The sequence below is a fragment of the Rattus rattus genome, chromosome 2 (genome assembly GCF_011064425.1).
Source record: "Rattus rattus isolate New Zealand chromosome 2, Rrattus_CSIRO_v1, whole genome shotgun sequence".
In the NCBI taxonomy this organism is placed as follows: Eukaryota; Metazoa; Chordata; class Mammalia; order Rodentia; family Muridae; genus Rattus; species Rattus rattus.
Genome location: NC_046155.1, coordinates 160,302,403 through 160,320,632, shown reverse-complemented (window position 1 = coordinate 160,320,632; position 18,230 = coordinate 160,302,403). Strand labels below are relative to the sequence as shown.

Sequence of the window (18,230 nt, the reverse complement as noted above, 5' to 3'; positions counted from 1 at the left end):
GGAACAGATCCATCCTCTCCTCTCTTTATGTAATTAAAAGGCAGCAAGGAGTGTCACCAGGTATCCTAAGGAGTCCTGGCTAAGCCCTCATTGCTATGCGAGAAATGGGAAGTCTGAGTTGCCTCTTGGGGTTCTCAGTCTCATGGACAAAAATAAGAATAAATTCAAAATAGAAGCTGGAGGTCACTTAGGGTTTTAAAGAAAAAGTCCCCAGACTGGCAGACTGTACATCTTCCAGTGCCTTGAAGAGCATTGACTGGAGAAAGGGGATGAGGGAGGAGTTGGGGGCCGGCCATGCCATTTGGGAAGCTGGCACAGAGATAAGCCACTTGGTGAGGAGGGAAGTTTTACAGAAAATGTAAGGAAGCACAAAGTACTAGGGAGCACATGCTTAGGCTCGGGCCAATCTGGAAGAAAAGACAGAAGAAAAAGGAATAGTTAGGATTTTCCAAATCAGGACTCCGAAGGATGGGCAGACGCAACTGAGCCTCATTGTTGGCTTATGGGTTGGGGTTGGACATTCTGGAAAGGAAAAGTACATTGTTTTATGATTAACCCACCTATCATTCAGCTAGGTCTTCGTCCTGCCCAGTAGAATTAACTGTTTTCAAAGAATAGTTATTTATTTATTTATTTATTTATTACTTTTTTTTATGTATATGGGAGTTTTGCTTGCATGTATTTCTGTGCACCACATATATGCAGTACCCATGGAAGCCAGAAGAGAGGGCATTGGGTCCTCTGGAACTGGAGTTACAAATGATTGTGATCTGCCATGCCATGCAGGGAATTGAACCCTGATCCTCTAGAAGAGTAGCCAGTGCTCTTAACCAATGAACCATCTCTCCAGGCCTTTTCTTAACAATAGGGGAGAGATTAAGGGCAGTGGATTACATTCCTTAACAAAGAGTGAGAAGGGATGATCAGTGAATCGCTTCTGTCTTCCATTCCATGTCTACCCCAGACACCCTATGATGTGTGAGAATGTGCAATTTTAGAAGTGGGTAAAGACAGAGCCTGGAATGTGTCTCTCTGGAGAAGTGTCTGTAATGGAATCAATTAGAAGTTGAAGGATTGAAAGGCCATGGTATATATAACAGGTTCAGGTCTCCCCAGTGTCCATTGGCCATGACGTTAGTGGTGGGGGTGGGGGAATTTCAGGTAGACAGGAAGGTTGTAAGCCAGGACTAGGGAGGGATGTGGATCAGTTGGTTGAATGCTTGCTCAGCATACACTAAGCCTTCGGCTCAATTCCCTGTGCTGCACAAATCAGATGTGGTGGTGCACATCTGTGGTTCTGGCACATGGGAGGTAGAAACAAGGAGGATCTTGAGTTCAGGGTTATTCTTGGCTACCTAGACAAAATGCAACTTTCCCTGTGTTCACTAGCTTAGCCACAACATGCCAGCTGGCCTGCTGTCCCTCTGCCTTAGGGGAAAGCAGCAAGGAAGGGAGAACACAGAAATAGAGAGAACCATGGCAGTGTCTTCCAAATTTCTTTAAGATGAGTAGGTGGAGTCTGGGCTTATGGACTGTAGGGAGGGTGAAAACAATTTCTGCTCTTGTCTCTTTCCACGTGTCTGTCTCCTATCAACAAGAAACGCACTGCTGTGTGTGTGTGAGTTCCTCTATTGGTCTCCTTAGCCGGAATGAGACAATCTGAATTGGATTCGCATTCTCCTTTCTGTAGGTCGCTGATACGGAGTCTGGCAAGCAAATCCAACTGGTCAACCGGAAGTCTTTGCGGCCTCTCACTGTTCAGTTGCTGTTGTTGTTGATGTCTTGGGAAGGAGATGCTTATCTTCCCGTTGATGAGCTCAAGAGACATTATGAAGCCACTCACAGTACTCCTCTCAACCCCTGTGACTATGGATTCATGGCTTTGACTGAGCTCCTGAAGAGTCTGCCTTCTTTAGTAGAGGTATGTGTGTGAGTTCATATCAGAAGCTTCTCAGCCCGGAGTTCAGTTAAGTCTACCTTAGTGTGTGCAGAGCTGGAGGGGCACCAGAGCTCTTACAAATGGCTGGCTATTTTTCTTCCTCTTTGTAATGCTTTTATCTTTTTTAATTAAAATACGATCTCTCTCCCATTTCCTCTCCTTAACCCCTCCCATGTGCTCTCTCTCAAATTCATGTTCTCTCTCTTTTTTTAAATGTATTATTTACTGTTAGATTATTTTATGTGTATAAGTGTCTTGTTTGCATTCATATGCATGCATCGAATGTGTGCCTAGTGCCCACAGAACTGAGGAGGAAAGGAGGCTTTAGAGCTCAGGGGACTGGAGCTACGTTACAAATGGTGGTTCACCACTTAGGTGCAGGGGATTGAACCCAGGTTCTTTTCAAGAGCAGCAGTGTTAACTGCTGAGCTATCTCTCCATTCCCCCTTTCCTTTAACTGCTGGTGTGTGTTTGTGTGCGTGTGCCTGCGAACGCGCACACAGTAGCAAGTGCGTGGAAGTCGGTTTCCGGGAGTGGCTGTCTTTGTACACTTGCTGAGGCATTTGAAGCTGTATATACATAACACACATGCACACACAATGTTAAAAAATAAAAAAAAAATTTAAGTGTCAGTTAACCCTGAAAAAGGAGATAACTGCAGATCTTTAAAGATTATTGCTTTTTCCCCCATCTCTATTAACTTGGGTATTTCTTATTTACATTTCAAATGTTATTCCCTTTCCTGGTTTCCATGCCAACATCCCCCTAACCCCTCCCCCTCCAATTCTATATGGGTGTTCCCCTCCCCATCCCCCCCTTACCGCCCTCCCCGCAACAATCACGTTCACTGTGGGTTCAGTCTTAGCAGGACCCAGGGCTTCCCCTTCCACTGGTGCTCTTACTAGGATATTCATTGCTACCTATGAGGTCCGAGTCCAGGGTCAGTCCATGTATAGTCTTTAGGTAGTGGCTTAGTCCCTGAAAGCTCTGGTTGCTTGGCATTGTTGTACATATGGGGTCTCGAGCCCCTTCAAGCTCTTCCAGTTCTTCCTCTGATTCCTTCAACGGGGGTCCCGTTCTCAGTTCAGTGGTTTGCTGCTGGCATTCGCCTATGTATTTGCTGTACTCTGGCTGTGTCTCTCAGGAGAGATCTACATCCGGCTCCTGTCGGTCTGCACTTCTTTGCTTCATCCATCTTGTCTAATTGGGTGGCTGTATATGCATGGGCCACACGTGGGGCAGGCTCTGAATGGGTGATCCTTCAGTTTAAATTTTATGTGTATAAGTGTTTTGTTCATTTGCACACTGTACGTATAACATGGTTCCAACCATGGAGGTTGGAAGAAGGTTTTGTGTACTCTGGAACTGGAGATTCAGGTGGTTGTGAACTGCCATGTGGGTGCTGGGAACCAAACCCAGGGCCTCTGCGAGCGGAATATTACTCCTGCCTGTTGAACCTGCAGCCCCAACTTCAGCTTTAGAAAACCAAACAAAACGTTTTAGGGCGTAAAAAGAAATGTGGTAGAATTTACTTTTTTTTTTTTTTTTTTTAAATCGCTCTTGTTTATTGTGCTGGGAATCAAACCCGCATGACTATGTGGTAGGTCAAGAATTAAAGGAAACCAAGTCCTTCTTGCTTTCTAAATGATGTTCTAAGTAGGCATTATGCTGAGCTTTACCCCAGCCCCAAGTCTGACACTTTAAAAACTGTGAATCACGTTCTACCAAATGCGAGTTTTGAGCATCAAGATAAAGAGCTTGTCATGGCTTGGTGGCACGAGTGATGCCCCTCCTTCTGGTAATGTCAGCATATCCGCTGCCTAAACAGTGCTGGTTAAGTTTTGGCAGTTCAACCCTTGGTATGGAACTATGTAAGACAGCTATACAAAGCAAATATTTGTTTGATCATAAATGGTAAGAAAACTTGTTTTTAAATGACTGGTATGCGTGCCTTACCATTTACAAAATGGTATTTTGTTTTGTATATCGAGATGGATGTGCTTGTTTTCGTGTAAAGGAATCTTGGCTGGACATCGAAACTCTAGGATGTAAAGCATCTTCAATGTTTTTCAGAGTTGAATAATACAGAAAGCTGATATGAGCAGAAGAGCACAGCTATTAACAGCATACCTCAGATGCAATCCTAGCTAGGGCCTCTGGGCAGCCCTTGGCACTGAGTGTGCGATGCAGGTGCAGGGCTGCTGCAAACACCTCAGATTCATGACCAGTCCGGCTCTCGAAGTATTGTTTTGATTGTTGGGATTCAGAAACATTATTTTACAGATTTATTTATTTATGCGTGTGAGTGTTCTTTCTGCATGTGCACCTGCATGACAGAAGGCATCAGATCCCTTATAGATAGTTATAAGCTACCATGTGGTTGCTAGGATTTGAACTCAGGACCTCTGGAAGAACAGCCATCTCTCCAGCCCCTGGGGGACTCTTCTGGGAGCCCCTTTTAAAGTTCTTTTAGAAGCCTGGGAGCCCCTTTTAAAGTTCTTTTAGAAGCCAAGGTGATTTGGGGCCTTCTGAGCATTCTTGGCAGGAGGCCTCACTCCAGAGCAGGTAGGGCCAGTCTCTCAGGAAGTGTCTAACCTTCCTCTTTCTTCTGGGCAGGTTTTTACTAATGATGAGGCAGAAGAGTGCGTGAAGCTCACAGGCCTATTCTCGTTTGCAAAGAATGTGAGGTCCTTGCTTCACACCTATCACTACCAGCAGATTCTACTCCATGAATTTGCCATGGCTTATACCAAATATGTCGGAGAAACACTGCAGCCCAAAACTTATGGCTACGGCAGTGTGGAGGAGCTCCTGGGAGCCATCCCACAGGTAGGTGTGTTCCTCAGCTTCTGGGAAAGTGTCTTCCTGGAGAGCCATTGCTGATTCCTGATCAGAGATGTAAGGTGTTACCTGAGTGCTGCCACATAAGATGGGTGAGTTCAGTGTTTCTCAGTAACTTTTATCAACCTTTATTCCTGTGTGCCAAGTGAGTGACTTTCAGGCCTTCCTTCTAGAAATGTGCTCAGTGGTCACCTAACCAGACAGGACCCCTAAGCCCATGTCCTGAGTGGGATGTGGCTAGAGCGCAGAGCTGTGACCCCTGAGCCCAGTTGATATAGAGAATGGCCCAGGCAAGGCCCACGTCCTGAGCGTATGGCAGCCCTGGAGGGGCAGCATCACAGATGTCTGTGAGTCACTGTAGAGCAGGGAGGCGTAGGTTTTCACGGTAGATAATGTGGCACGCGCAATGAAGAACAGCTAGCAGTGGTGAGAGGCAAGGAAGTCGCTCTGGGAGATTGCTGTGAAAGAATAGAAGTGAAAAGTGCAAGTGAGCAAGAGCCCAGAGTGGGAGTCTTTCCGAGGTCGTGCTCCTCCAGCATGGGCTTCCCTGTACTGTGGAGAAGGCAGAGGAGCCCAGCTTTACCTTTGGAAAGCATCACTGCTGTCCACAGAAGAACCGAGGGAAAGCGGAGTGGGGGAAGAAGCTAAGGCAGGATCCTGACTGCTGCCCAGGCTCCATGACGTATTGGTAAAGGAGTTGAGCTGGGTTAAAACAAATTCTAAAACCCAAAATACTTTAAAACCTTCTAAGGCAACATGACCCCACATTGGGCAGACAGCCCACACCTGACCTCCTGCGATGGATTGCAGTGAAAACACCTTTTCACTATTAATAAAAGGAAAAACTCATTTAAAGCGCCTTCAAGCTATGTGCATATGTTTTTGAGTATAGTTGAATTTCTAGTCTAAGTGCTCCCAGATCCGGAAGGGACCTCACTAGATATAGTCAGATATTCCCAGATCCAAAGTCCTCGAGTCCAAGCATTCGAGACAGAAGGTGCTCAGCCTCCGATGAAGGAGTGGAAGAATTCCTGGAAGCTGAGGTCAGGCGTCAGGTGGAGAGCCCTAGGAGACAAGGCCGACTTCCACCCTGACTTGGCTGAATAGGAGGAGCGTTGCTTTAGAAGCTAAGGAGAAAGCATAGGAAACCTGAGGACATTTATTGAGTTCTCACTCTGGTATGTGAGAGGCAGGCGCAAGAAGCCCCACTTTCCTGAATGTTAGGGTACTTTCCTCTCCGTTTCCACTGCTTAACCAGAGTACGTCTTGTGTGCAGGTGGTGTGGATAAAAGGACACGGTCATAAGAGAATTGTAGTGTTAAAAAATGACATGAAAAGTAAGTAAGCTCCCCTCCCCTCCCCTGACTCCCTTGTGGTTCTCTCACTGACCTTTCTCTCTGATGGGCACTCTTGCCTTCTAGATCAGCTAAGTTCATTTGACCTTTTCCCTGTCAATCATGAACACCAGCCTGCAGTTAGCAGGCAGATCCTGGAGGTGCCCGAATCCCATCTAGCCTCAGAACTCCATCTTGGAACAGGTACTAGGTGCTAGAGGAAAAGCAAGGACATAGACAGAGCCTTAAAGGTCAGGAGGTGCTTGGGGTGGGACATGTGGGAAAACAGAACAGTGGGCAATTTCATCACAGTTAAATATTAAATATTTTAGATGTATTTTATTTTTATGTGTATGAGTATTTTGCCTGCATGTATGTGTGCACTTGGTGCTTAGGAAATGGGAAGAGGTCATTAGGTCCCCTGGAATGGGAGTTAATGGATGGCTGTGAGCTACTATGTGGGTGCTGGGAACCAAGTTCAAGCCTTCTACAAGAGCAACGAATGTTCTTAACTGTATGAGCCATCTCTCTAGACCTAAATATTCATTTCCCCCCAGTGCAGTTTGGTGTATTGTTTGCCAGGGGTCTTGTGATAATGGTGTTATTGTTTGGTTGGTTTTTGTTGTGTGTGTGTGTGTGTGCACTCACGCATGCATGAGAGAGAGAGAGAGAGAGAGAGAGAGAGAGAGAGAGAGAGAGAGAGAGAGAGAGAGAGCTTGATTACTTGATGCTGACTTCTGAGGCCGAGGAAAGCCCTCAGGAGCAGACCTTTGTGCCTGTTTGAACATAGCTGCCTGCCTTCTCTCTGCAGGACTCAGCCAGATGGAGCAGGAGCTTCTGCACTTGGCCAACAGCTCCCCTGTTGACCTCCTCTGTACTCCTGTTCCTTCATGCCTGCCATCCCCTCAGCTAAGACCAGATCCTGTCATCCTGCAGCCCACTGATCTCATTCAGTTTGAGGAACACCCTCAGGAGCCTTTGGGTAGGTTGCACCCCATATGCTTGGGCACTTGTCTGTGGGTTTGCAGATGACCCATGATGCCAGTGTAGGAGGTGTCTGACGAGCATAGGGAATGCAATACTGTTTCAGGCATAAAAGTACCTGTGCCGATTATTCAGCCCTTCCCTTCCTTGCTGGGTTTGCTGCTAATAGGATTTATAAATCTGGTATAATCTAAGTTGAGGACTAATTGCGCTGGGCTGTGGAAGAATCCTTGAGTAATTAAGTCCTATCCCATGTCCTCTGGAACTTTTGGCCTTCCTACCATGTCTGAGATTCAGCTGCTCCTTAGGTAATACTTGTTACTTGCTACATAACATTTACTTAGGTCCCAGTGGATTCTGGGGCTTTAGGAAGCTGGTTTGAGCAAGGTACTTTTGGTTTGAGGTCCTGGAGTCCTGTGACCTAAAAACCAAGAAAGTGACCTCTTTGGTTGTTTTTGTTTTAGGACAGGGTCTTACTATATAGCTTTGGCTGGACTGAAACTTGCCTTGTAGATCAGGCTAGCCTCTAACTCATGGAGATCCATATGTTTCTGCCTCCTGAATGCTAGAATGAAATGCTGATTTCTTAACATACAAACTTAATGTTAGCCTGAGGTGAAGTCCATTCAATTTCTTACCCTGTGCTGGGGCTGATGGACCTTACTAATAGTGGGGCCACCACCTCTGCTCCACAGGTTAGGTGACTAAGGCCTTTTGATGGTTAGTCTGTCGTTCTGCCTTTGAGGAGTCCCAGGTGCTCTGAGGGAAGCCTCCACTTTCCTCTTCTGTCGCTTGACTCTGACTCTTTTCTTTTCTGCCTGTACTTTGGTCTCTGCTGTTGGCTTCCACTGTCTACAGTCTTTGTAAGGCAGTGTTTGACACAACTGGCCCCAGACAGAGCCAGGAGAGTTTGACGTTGCTTATGACATGGAAAGAGCCCGTAAGACCACAGACTCACCGTGTACTCCGTAGAGCTGGAGAGCTGCCTCTTCATGGGGTGCTCACCTTTATGCACCTGTACACAAGAGTTCTTCCAAATGCTTGTGACAGAGGACAAGAGCCTGAGGAACACAGGTCCCCGCCCATCTGAGGAGAAGCTGGGGCTGTGTCCTCCCTCTGTCACTATCACTTTAGCATCAGGGGTTTCTTGTATACACAGAAGGCATCTAAGACACAGTGTCTGTCTTTCTCGAACACACGTGAGTTACATGTGGTCTAAACTCTGACGAAAACCAGCTGACCTTCTAACGTGGTTCCAAGTGACTCTTCCCTTGTCTCTGACGTCAACGCCATGTGGCCTCTGTAAAAAGAGTGGGCAGGTATTCACTAGCAAGCACTAAGGTGCTTCTCCCTGTTGCCTCAGAACATTCGCAGATTTCTGAGTCTTAGTCACAAGACGGAGGAATGAAGGAGCAGAATCCGAGGAAGAAAAACTGGCCTTTATAGGTAGCCTACAAGACATGTCTAAAAATTTGCAATTTAAAGAAAAGTGGTGGATCATTTATAAATCTTTTATTTTTGTGACATATAATATTCACCATGTAGCCAATACCTAAACTGTGACATAAGTGTGACATTTGGTGCTTTTGTTGTTTGGTTTGGGGGTTTCGTTTCTCAGTATAACAGCCCCAGCGGCTGTCCTGGAACTGGCTCTGTTGACCAGGCTGGCCGTAAACTCACAGAGATCTGACTGCCTCTGCCTCTGCCTCCGCCTCCGCCCCCTAGGTGCTGTTTGTTGGGGTTTTGTTTGTTTGTTTGCTTGCTTGCTTGTTTATGAGACATTGACTTGTAGCCAAGGCTGGCCTGTCGCTATGGTAATCTTGCCTCAGCTTCCTGGGAGCTGGATTTACAAGCCACCTACCACACCTGGCCCTGGTGGGGTTTTATAAGCTTGTTTTTGTTTTTTAAATGCAGATGAAGTGAAAACCAGTACTTCTTATGAGGCCTAGAACTAAATAAACCTATTTATTTTTCTGTCTTTCTAGGAGCTTTATTTTTAAACCAAGAAGAAAAAACAGAAATTCCAATACCAGTAAGGAAGGGGAACCTGTCCTGTGACTCCTCACCCAGTAGCCCAGCATCTGCTTCTGCTCCTCCCAAACCCTCCTCAGAAGCCCCTAGGCCACTGATCAGCAAGGATGCAGTGGAGAGCCCAGCAAAAAAGCAGCCCAAAATTAGAGTCAAATTGGCAGCCAGTTTTTCATTTGCACCTATGACCAAGCTCTAACTCCTATTTTGAAGACAGAATTAAATTAGGATGGGGTGGGGGAACTGTCTACACGCAAAAAATAGACGTAAAAACCCCATTTTATGTCTTGACCCCAGACGCCACTTTTATTAATGATCCATAGGGAAATGTTTGTTCCCAACTTTCAGATGAACGTTTTCTTCCTTTTCTTCCGGTTATTTGAAAGAACTCCATTAAGGAATCTGTAATATATTTACCAGATTTTTCTAGACTATTGTGAATGGTGGTGGTTGGGAAGAAATAGAGACCACCCAGCAGGAAGTGGCTTGAGTCCCATCGAGCAGCCTCAATCATTCGTTTAAGCAAATGGACTTGAGGTTGTTCAAGAAGCCAAACATGTCCGTAAGCCTGTGGGTCACACTGGGGCATGAGTGAGTGGCAAGAGAGCCATTTTCAGGTTGGCAGGAAAGTTCCTGGCTTCTAGCGGACTTGTTGATGTGCCTTGTTTTTTATGTAACTGTCTGTGGTTAACCAATGTGGCCTCATCCCATTTTTTTAAAAACATTTCCATTTGGGGATCTCATTTAATAAAGAGCTTTCTAGAAAGTTATTTCATGCTTCCCTTCTCTGTCTGTCCCAGTTTGATAAGGATAAGGTTTAAGGAAAGGAGATGGCCTTGATGTCATCCATTTAAAGTCAGCATTTGAATGACATATTGTATATTGAGAGGTAATGCTTACAGTCTGATTTTTTTTTAAGCTATGCATTAAATGCATAAATGTAAGTCAGCTGAGTGGTGAAGTGCTTCAGAGTCGTGGTATCAATACTGTTTCCACTAAGAAGAGGCCAGAGTTTTATCTGTAATTCGAAGGCCAAGGTTGATCAGCCTATCCTTGTTCTTGTGATTTAAAAATTGGCTGTAAATCTGGGAAGCTCTCTGTGTGAAGATGCGTGTGCCCATGTTAGTTCATCCTGACGTCAATACAGAGTCTAGCTTTACTGTTACTGCTCACTGTTGGAAGCACGTTTGGGTTTTTGTTTTCTTATTGTGTCTGATGTTGGCATTGGAGAAAAGCTAGCCTTTGTGGGCACTGCCTTGTGGAATGGCCTTCTCTTCTCAGTGGCCTCTCACCCCTGTTGGAGAGACCTGACATTTCTAACGGATTGTATCTGTTGGGCAAAAAAGGCAAATACAGTCAGAGCAGAAAGAACCTGTTGGCACACAATCTTCCACTAGTCAGATGACTTCTTTGGTGGGGAATGTTTATTTATTTATTTTTTTTTCTGGAAGGCCAGAAAATGGATTCTGATTTCATAGCCAGCATTTTGATAAAATGTCACAAAATTAAAGGCTGAGAGATTTTTTTTTTTTACCAGTTGAATTTTTTTTTAATCAAAACCTTTTAAATGAAGCCAGTGATTCCCAGTTCTCAGCACTATGACCTGCCCCGGAAGGAGCTGCACTAGAAATGTTCCGGGCCTGACACTCTTTTAGTGAAATGCCTGAAGGTACTTCCTGGCTTCGCTCCTTTTCTGAGGCCGGATAGCACTTCCTCTTTAAGGCCTGATGGCACTTCCTCTGCAATCTTAGTGCACATATGCAATTCTTTAAGGCTTTTAAGCAGTGTGATAAAGTTGGTGTCAAGAGTGTTGAGTTTGTCCTGTTTGCAGACGTCCTAAGGCTAAGCTTGCCTGCTCCGACTTCAGGTTTGCAAGCATAGCCGGGATTATGGACTTTGAAAACACTAGATGTCACTAAAGTTACTCGGGGTCCTCTCCAAAGGTCAGGTTCTGTGGGCAACAAAGAATACAGCAGATGGGTGTGTGTTCTGGGGAGTGACTCACCATTGCTGTTACAAGATGTCACAACTCAATTGGAAGCTCTCAGCGTGTGGTGTGCACAAGAGGCCAGTCCAATCACTATTTCTTTATCCAGAGGCTTAGGTAATGATGCTATCATGTATGTACATGGAGATAATGAGACACTTTTTCTGAGTGGAAGGATGTACCTGATTAGATTTATCTGTTGAAAAGGCAAAAGTTATCACCAGAATCCCCTTTCCCGTCTTCCCATCCTGCACTGTTTGCTTTTGATGAGGCTTGGGGAGCAGGAAGTTTTTCTTAACTGTCTACTTTGAACACTTTTTTTGGGGGGAAGGGTTCAAGTGCTGTTTGTGTGTTGGTACAAAACAGTTGTCAATAAACTTATTGAGCAAGCATCTGTAATGAGTGCTTTTGTTTGTGGGGTGGGATTATTAACCAGTTTCATCGGCTCATTTCGTGTGGCCTGGCCTTTTCGTCTCTCCTGAAATGTTATGCATTTAAGCTGGAGATGTGGGTAGTTGAGTGGGTGGAGTGTTTGCTTAGCATTCACACAGCCCTGGTTCAATTCCTGGCACCATATACGTCATCTGGAGGTGGGGGCAAGAGGACTCGAAAGTCATGTCAGCAACAGAAAATTGTAGGCCCGTCTGGAGTGCATCAGGTAAGTTGGATGGCATTTAAGGGACGCCGAGGGCTGAAGAAGGAGACTAGGCTATTGGTACCATGTGAATACAACTTGGATTTTCCAGCCTTGTACCCTGTTCCACAAGTGGAAAAGAACATCCCAGTTAGAGCCAGGGTGAATCTTAGGTTCTCCCTTTGATATGTGTGTACTGTCTGTATGTCTGGTCTCCGCCCCTTGATAAGCTTGCTTTCCCATTAAGTCTGGAAAGGAAAGGCTTCTGACATAGACTTAGCTATGAAGTCCCTATCCCAACCCAATCTCTACGGCCTTGGAAAGGACACGACAAGCTGCTTCTTGGTTTAAGATTTGGGAAAGATCTGTGTTTACACGCTCCCAGTGACCACTGGACAGTGCCTTCAAAACAACTTTTACCACAGCAAAGTTTTGCACAAAATGTTGGAGTTGGAGAGATGGCTCAGTGGATCAGGTGCTGACTGCACAAGCATGAGAACCCAGTTTCACTCTCCAGCACACATCCTAAAATGCTAGGGATGGTAGCCAGGCCTATAATGCTAGTCCTGGGAGCAGACAGGCACATTACTAGAGCTAACTAGCCGGCCAAGCGGCCAGCTAGCCTCGCCGTAAGTAAGCGCCAGGTTTATTGAGAGACTCTGGCTCAAAAACCAAGGTGAGAAGTAGTAAGACAGCCAGTGTTGATCTCTGGCCTGGGTGCATGTGTGAATGTGTGATTCCTTCCTCAGAAAATCTGAACTCCAGAATGTGAGCCCTCCTTCCACCTTCCCACAGCCTCTGCACCTTTTAATTCTACAGCAGGACTAGGGAAAACAATTGTTCAGGGTACCCCAGACATTACGTAGATATATGGTCCATGAGGAGGAAGGTGGGGAGAAATCTACACCCCTTCCTAAAGAGCCTGCTGGGTGGGAGCAGGTGGGACCTGAGGCTGACTGGTTGGTTGTCCTTGGAACTTCTCAATATGAGAGGGAGATTTGAGTTTGTTGAGGTGCGAAGGGACCTAAAGCGGCAGTTCTCAACCTGTGTGTCACAACCTGTGTGTCACAAGCCCTTTAGGCGTCACATGCCAAATATACTACCTACCAGGTGATTCATAATGAACACAATTAAAATTGTGGCTTGAGTATGCTTGGCCCAGGGAGTGGCACTGTTAGGAGGTGTGGCCTTGTTGGGGGAACTGTGTCATTGTGAGCGTGGGTTTTGAGACCTCCTAGCCACAGGATACAGTCTGCTCTTGGCCTCCTTTCAGTGAAGATACGGAACTCTTGGCTCCTCCAGCACCATGTCTGTCTTCACACTGCCATGCTTTCTGCCTGGAAGTATAAGCCAGCCAAGGAAATGTCCTTTATAAGAGTTGCCTTGGTCATAGTGTCTCTTCACAGCAATGGAAACCCAGACTAAGACAGCTATGAAGTAGCAACAAAATAATTTCGTGTTTGGGGGGGTCGCCATAATATGAGCAACTGTAATTAAAGGGTTTGTGACATTAGGATGGTTGAGAACCACTGACCTGGTTTAGTGTTTTAGTTAAGCAGGAAGGAAATTGGTGGAGTGGTGGGGATACAGAGGGTGGTGGGACTGTTGGAAAAAGGACATCTAATTCATGGGTCAGTCTCCTCCCATGGTAGAAACTCACTTCCTCCTTCATATACATGCTGGAAGATTTGCTTTGTGTCCTGAGGCCCTATGCAACTTTGGATCCTGGGGTGTCGGGAGAAAAGGGGTCCGAACTGTGTGTCTTATCATACAAAGGATGGGATGTAGAGCTGTGGCACATCCTATATTAGCAGATGCTAAGGCTCAGAGATCATTCATCATGGGTCCAGGCCTGGGGAGGTATAGGAATCTTGGGTACATGGCATTGGGCCTTGGTTTACAAAGGTGTTTTATCCGTGGTCCCCTACAGCACCCCTCCTGCTTACCTTTTGAGAGCAGCACCTCCTCTGTCAGCAGAATAGCACAGCTCAGTAGCCTTCCTATTTGTAGTTTCCTGTCTGCTGGTTGGCTGATGGCAGGTTCATTTATCACATGCCTGACTCTAAGCTCCCCCTAGCTGTCTTGTGCTTTTCTGTGTCTTACAGGGTGGATACTGGAGGTGTAGAGCATGCATACAGGGAGACCTGAGTTCCCTCAAGGGGAGCATCACTGGAGTTTTAATCTGAGCATTACAGCTCTGCCATGAAGCCCCTTTCTTTGGCTAACCCTACTATGCAAGGAGATTCAGTCATTCCAAGGTCCACACTGACCTCTGTCTCCCTCACTAGGATACAAGGTTCACCTAATCTATTTCCCAGCACCCGGCAAGGACTGCATTGACCAGTGGAATTACCTCACAAATCCACAAGTTGAAAAGTGCCTGATGTTTGTTGAAGCCTGCAGGCCTCAGCACTCTGGCCCAGCCATGATGCTCACCTCCTGCCTTGTGCAGGACGGCTCAAGACTTCTGGGGCCTAAACCCAACCCACATGTTATATGGCTTTGAGTTCATCACCTCTCCATTCTGAGTCTCAGTTGTACCAACTGGGGATGATGAGTCTACTGCCCTTGCAGTATCACAGTGAGGAAGCTTTTGCCTGTCTAATGCACCGGCTTCCAGGCTAGAGCTTTACTGGGCGTGGTACAGCGTCCCCTCTAAGGCTTCACTCTGCACATTCTTCCTTCTCTGGTAGTTCCTGCTCAGTTTATATCTATTCCCTTAAGTCAGAATGAACCAAGACATGAACCTAGGACTGGGAAGAGGGTGTGGAAAAGGATTAGATTGTGAGAAAGCTAGCCTGGGTCCCTGGACTTTCCCACTGTGCTTGTGGGAAGGCATAGGAGGGTGTCAAACAGCAGACCTGGTTACATCGGTGCTTTTCAAAGATCATTTTCGCTGTAGAGCAAAGCATGAATTGTCTAGAGGCAGAGATGTGGGAAGAAGGGCTGGCTGGTGAGGAACTCGAGATGTCCTTGACGGGGGAAATGCTGTGTGAAGAGCTGGGAGTCATGACAACAGAGAGGTGGCAAGAGGAGCCAAGGAACTGAAGGGAACCTGTGGTCTCAGTATCCGGAGGTAAGGAAGGCTCTGGTACAGGAAGAGGGGAAAGCTGCAGAAGGGAGTACTGGTGTTTCTTTCTACCATGAAAATAGCTTAGGAAGAATCTGAAGGCTGATGTGGAATGAGGAGTAATGAAGGGTTAATAAGTGGTTGTAGTTGATAAAAGTTGATAAAGCAATGACAGTGGCTACCATAGGAGAGGTCACACTCTACAGGGAACTCATGAGGTAGGTGTTAGAGACATAGCAGTTGAATAGAAATGAGTAATAGGTCAAGGACAAGAGGACTTGTCCTTGGGCAGATGGGAACAGAGAATACCCTTCCCCAACATGGAAACACTTTGAAGAAACCTAGTACCAAGTTACACCAAGTTAAAAACTTGGTTAATTTTTCCAAAGATTTATTAGTGTGTAGGGGAACAGTTGGGAATATTCTCACGACGCAGTGTGAGTGTGACGATCAAAGGAGCATTTTCAGAAATCAGTTCTCTCCTTCTATGGAGGACCCACTCAGGTCATCAGGATTGTGTGGCAAGCACTTGGCCTGCTGAGCCATCCTGTCAGCCTGAAGCTGATTAATTTCACCTTAAGACCAAGAGAGTAATTATTTCAGGACTTGGGGACCATGTGCTCTTTAGCAATCAGCTCTACCATTTAGCAAAGAAGCACCCAAAGGTGATCTGTGACTGAGTGAGACTGACTTTTTTCCAATAAACTTTATGAGGGCAAGGCTTTGCAATAGTCAGGAGGAACACTGGCTGCTCTTCCAGAGGACCTGGGATCAATTCAAATGGCGGTAACAGGTGTCGTAACTCCAGTCCCAGGGAAGAAATCTAATACCCTCTTTTGGTCCCTGTCAGCACTGCATGCAGGCAATGCACAAATATACATGCAGGACAAACATTCATACACATAAAATCCAAATAAAGGTTTAAAAAAAACTTTACAAAGATAGAAGGCAGACAGGCCTTAGATGGCAACTTGCCAATCCTTGTCTTAGGATATGTTATTTTAATGTGCACGTTGTATTCCAGTGTTGATTCAGGGCAAATCTGAGTTTTGGAGGGATATCCAGGTTGAAAAACAAGTCTAGGAGTGTAGTTGGCCATCTAAGATGTTTGAAAAGTGGAAGAGAGAAAAGACCAGACTGGGGAGGAGGATCCCCAAGCATCAGGAAGGTTTAGCAGAGACTAGAAAGTCTATAACCCTGGCATTAAAGGGGAGAGAACAGGACAGTTACAAGTCTGAAACAACCTGTGGTCAAGCTTGTCTAGGAACTCAGTTCAACTGACCAGAGATACATGACAAGAGGCCATGTAATAAGAAGCCAGAAACGTGCCTTCCAGAAGGATCAAGTCATAGAGAGTCCCATGGTCTTCAAGATCCCCCAGCTTTGTGGTAGCCCTGGTGATTGGAGAGCATCATCTCTTAATTTCATCTGATCCTGTCCCACTGATAGCCCAAGTAGATGTTGTAGTTTTTTATATGAGATACACTGTGTGTGTGGATGCACATATACAAAGGTGCCCACTGGAGGTCAAAGGACAACTCTCAAGAGGCAGTTCTCTCTCTCTTGTCTGGGTCTCTTTTGTCTGCTGTGCTGTGTATTTCAGGCCGGCTGACCAGCGAGCTTCTGAGTGAGTATCTGGTTCCTTCTTCTCCTCTCCTGTAGGACGGCTGGGATTGCAAATGCCTTCTATTTCATCTGACTTTTTTAAGGTGGGTGTGGTGGTTTGAATGAGATGTCCCCCATAAGTCTTGTGCCTTTGAATACTTGGCTCCTATTTGGTGGCCATTTGGGGGAAAAGGGTTGAGAGGTATGGCTTTCCTGGAGGAAGATCACTGGACGTGGGCTTTGAGGTTCCAAAAGACCCCTACCATTCCTAGTGTGGTTCAAGATAGGAGCTCTCATCTGTTCCTGTCACAATGCCTCACTGCACCACCATGGACTCTAGAACCATAAGCCCAATTAAATGATTTAAAAAAAAAGTTTCCTTGATCAAGGTGTTTTATCACAACACTATGAAAGTCACTAATACAGTAGGCTATGGGCATGAAACTTTTAGACTATTAGGCTTATGTGACAAGTACTTTTACCCATGGAACCATCCTGCTGGTCCTAGATACCCATTTCCAAAACCAATAAAGAAAGCAACTGCAGGAATATAATAAAGGTCTGTTAGGAACTCAGTGGGAGAACTGGATGCTGGGAAATTAGTGGGGTAAGTATTGGAGGCAGGGTATCAGTGAGGGACTGTTCTTGGTCTCTTGGCTTATGTTTTCCATGGGGAAGAGACAACAGAGCCCACCGTGTGGTCTTAGTGTTTTAAATTAGAGTGTGAAGGAGTTTAAGAAGTTGGATAAGAAATCTGCTCCAATTTCATGTCTACCTGTGATGGTTTATCATATCAGCTTGATTGGATGAAGAGGCACCTGGGGGACCAATAAGACATACCTCTAAGTGTGTCTATCAAGGTACTCTCAGAGAGAGGAGACCTACCCTGAATGTGGCAGAACCCCCAACTTACAGTTGTGGGATCCCAAATGAACTAGAAGTGGGAAGTGAGGTGAGACAGACATTGCTACCTACTGTGAAATGTGGTGTTCTTCCAACATGTGACACTGCCATCCTGTCCTGCTCAAGTGTACGGAGCTAAACGACGAACAAATCCCTCTGAAACCATGAACCCAAAGTCTTCCTCCTCTAAGCTGTTTGTATCAGGTATCCTGTCACAGCAATAAAGTCTAACTGAAGCAGTCTAGACTTTAGAATGTGGTCTTAACTGACGTAGGATCTTTACATAAGATCCTAAGGTCAGACTTAGTTAGGGGGCCCTAAACTCCATCACTGGTGTCTCCCATGATGAGAGGGGATGTACAGAGGAGAATCCCTGGAGATAGAGGTAGGGATGGGCACATTGAAGTCAACCAAGGTCCAAGATTTCTAGGAACTAGAGGAAGGAAAAGGGGCTTCTGCACATACATAGCCTTAGCAGTGAAAGCCATAGAGACCCCTTTGGGCTGGATTTCTGTGGTGCTAAGCACATGTGTGCACACATGTGAGTGGGGGACCAAGTGTCTGTGGAGGGCAGAGGACAGCTGTGGAGTTCTCTCCCTTCACACTTATATGGATTCTGGAGATCAAACTCAGGATGTCTGGGGCCCAGCAAGTGTCTTTATTTTCTGAGCCATGTCGCTGGCCCCTGACAGTTCATATCAGGTTCTTAGAAAGTCATTTCTTTGTTGTATTCATTGACTCCAACCATGGTGATTCACGTTTTCGTGGGTTTCAAAATTTTACTGTGAGATAATCTTCTTGGAGGTTGATATCTATTGAAGGCTGCAGTATGCATGAGATGTGATCACCCTTTTGAGAATTTCTGCAAACCCAGTTTTTTAATGACCTGTGCAAACAAGGATGTT

The 18,230-nt window shown here is 45.8% G+C and overlaps 2 protein-coding genes across 2 annotated transcripts in view; both read left to right on the top strand.

Moving 5' to 3' along the window:
• LOC116892249 (meiosis regulator and mRNA stability factor 1-like) overlaps positions 1 to 1,964 on the top strand; it is a 33,492-nt gene extending 31,528 nt beyond the window's left edge. Inside the window, 1 exon segment of the mRNA XM_032893820.1 lies at positions 1,691 to 1,964. Within this exon segment, the coding sequence (XP_032749711.1) occupies positions 1,691 to 1,933 (243 nt within the window). The 3' untranslated portion in view covers positions 1,934 to 1,964.
• Positions 1,965 to 5,819: 3,855 nt separating this feature from the next.
• On the top strand, positions 5,820 to 9,362 carry LOC116892248 (meiosis regulator and mRNA stability factor 1-like). The gene is made up of 3 exons (XM_032893818.1): positions 5,820 to 6,117; positions 6,926 to 7,096; positions 9,084 to 9,362. Exons 1-3 carry the CDS (start codon positions 6,111 to 6,113, stop codon positions 9,323 to 9,325), a joined length of 420 nt encoding a protein of 139 aa, XP_032749709.1. The 5' UTR covers positions 5,820 to 6,110; the 3' UTR covers positions 9,326 to 9,362.
• The last annotated feature ends 8,868 nt before the right edge of the window (positions 9,363 to 18,230 follow it).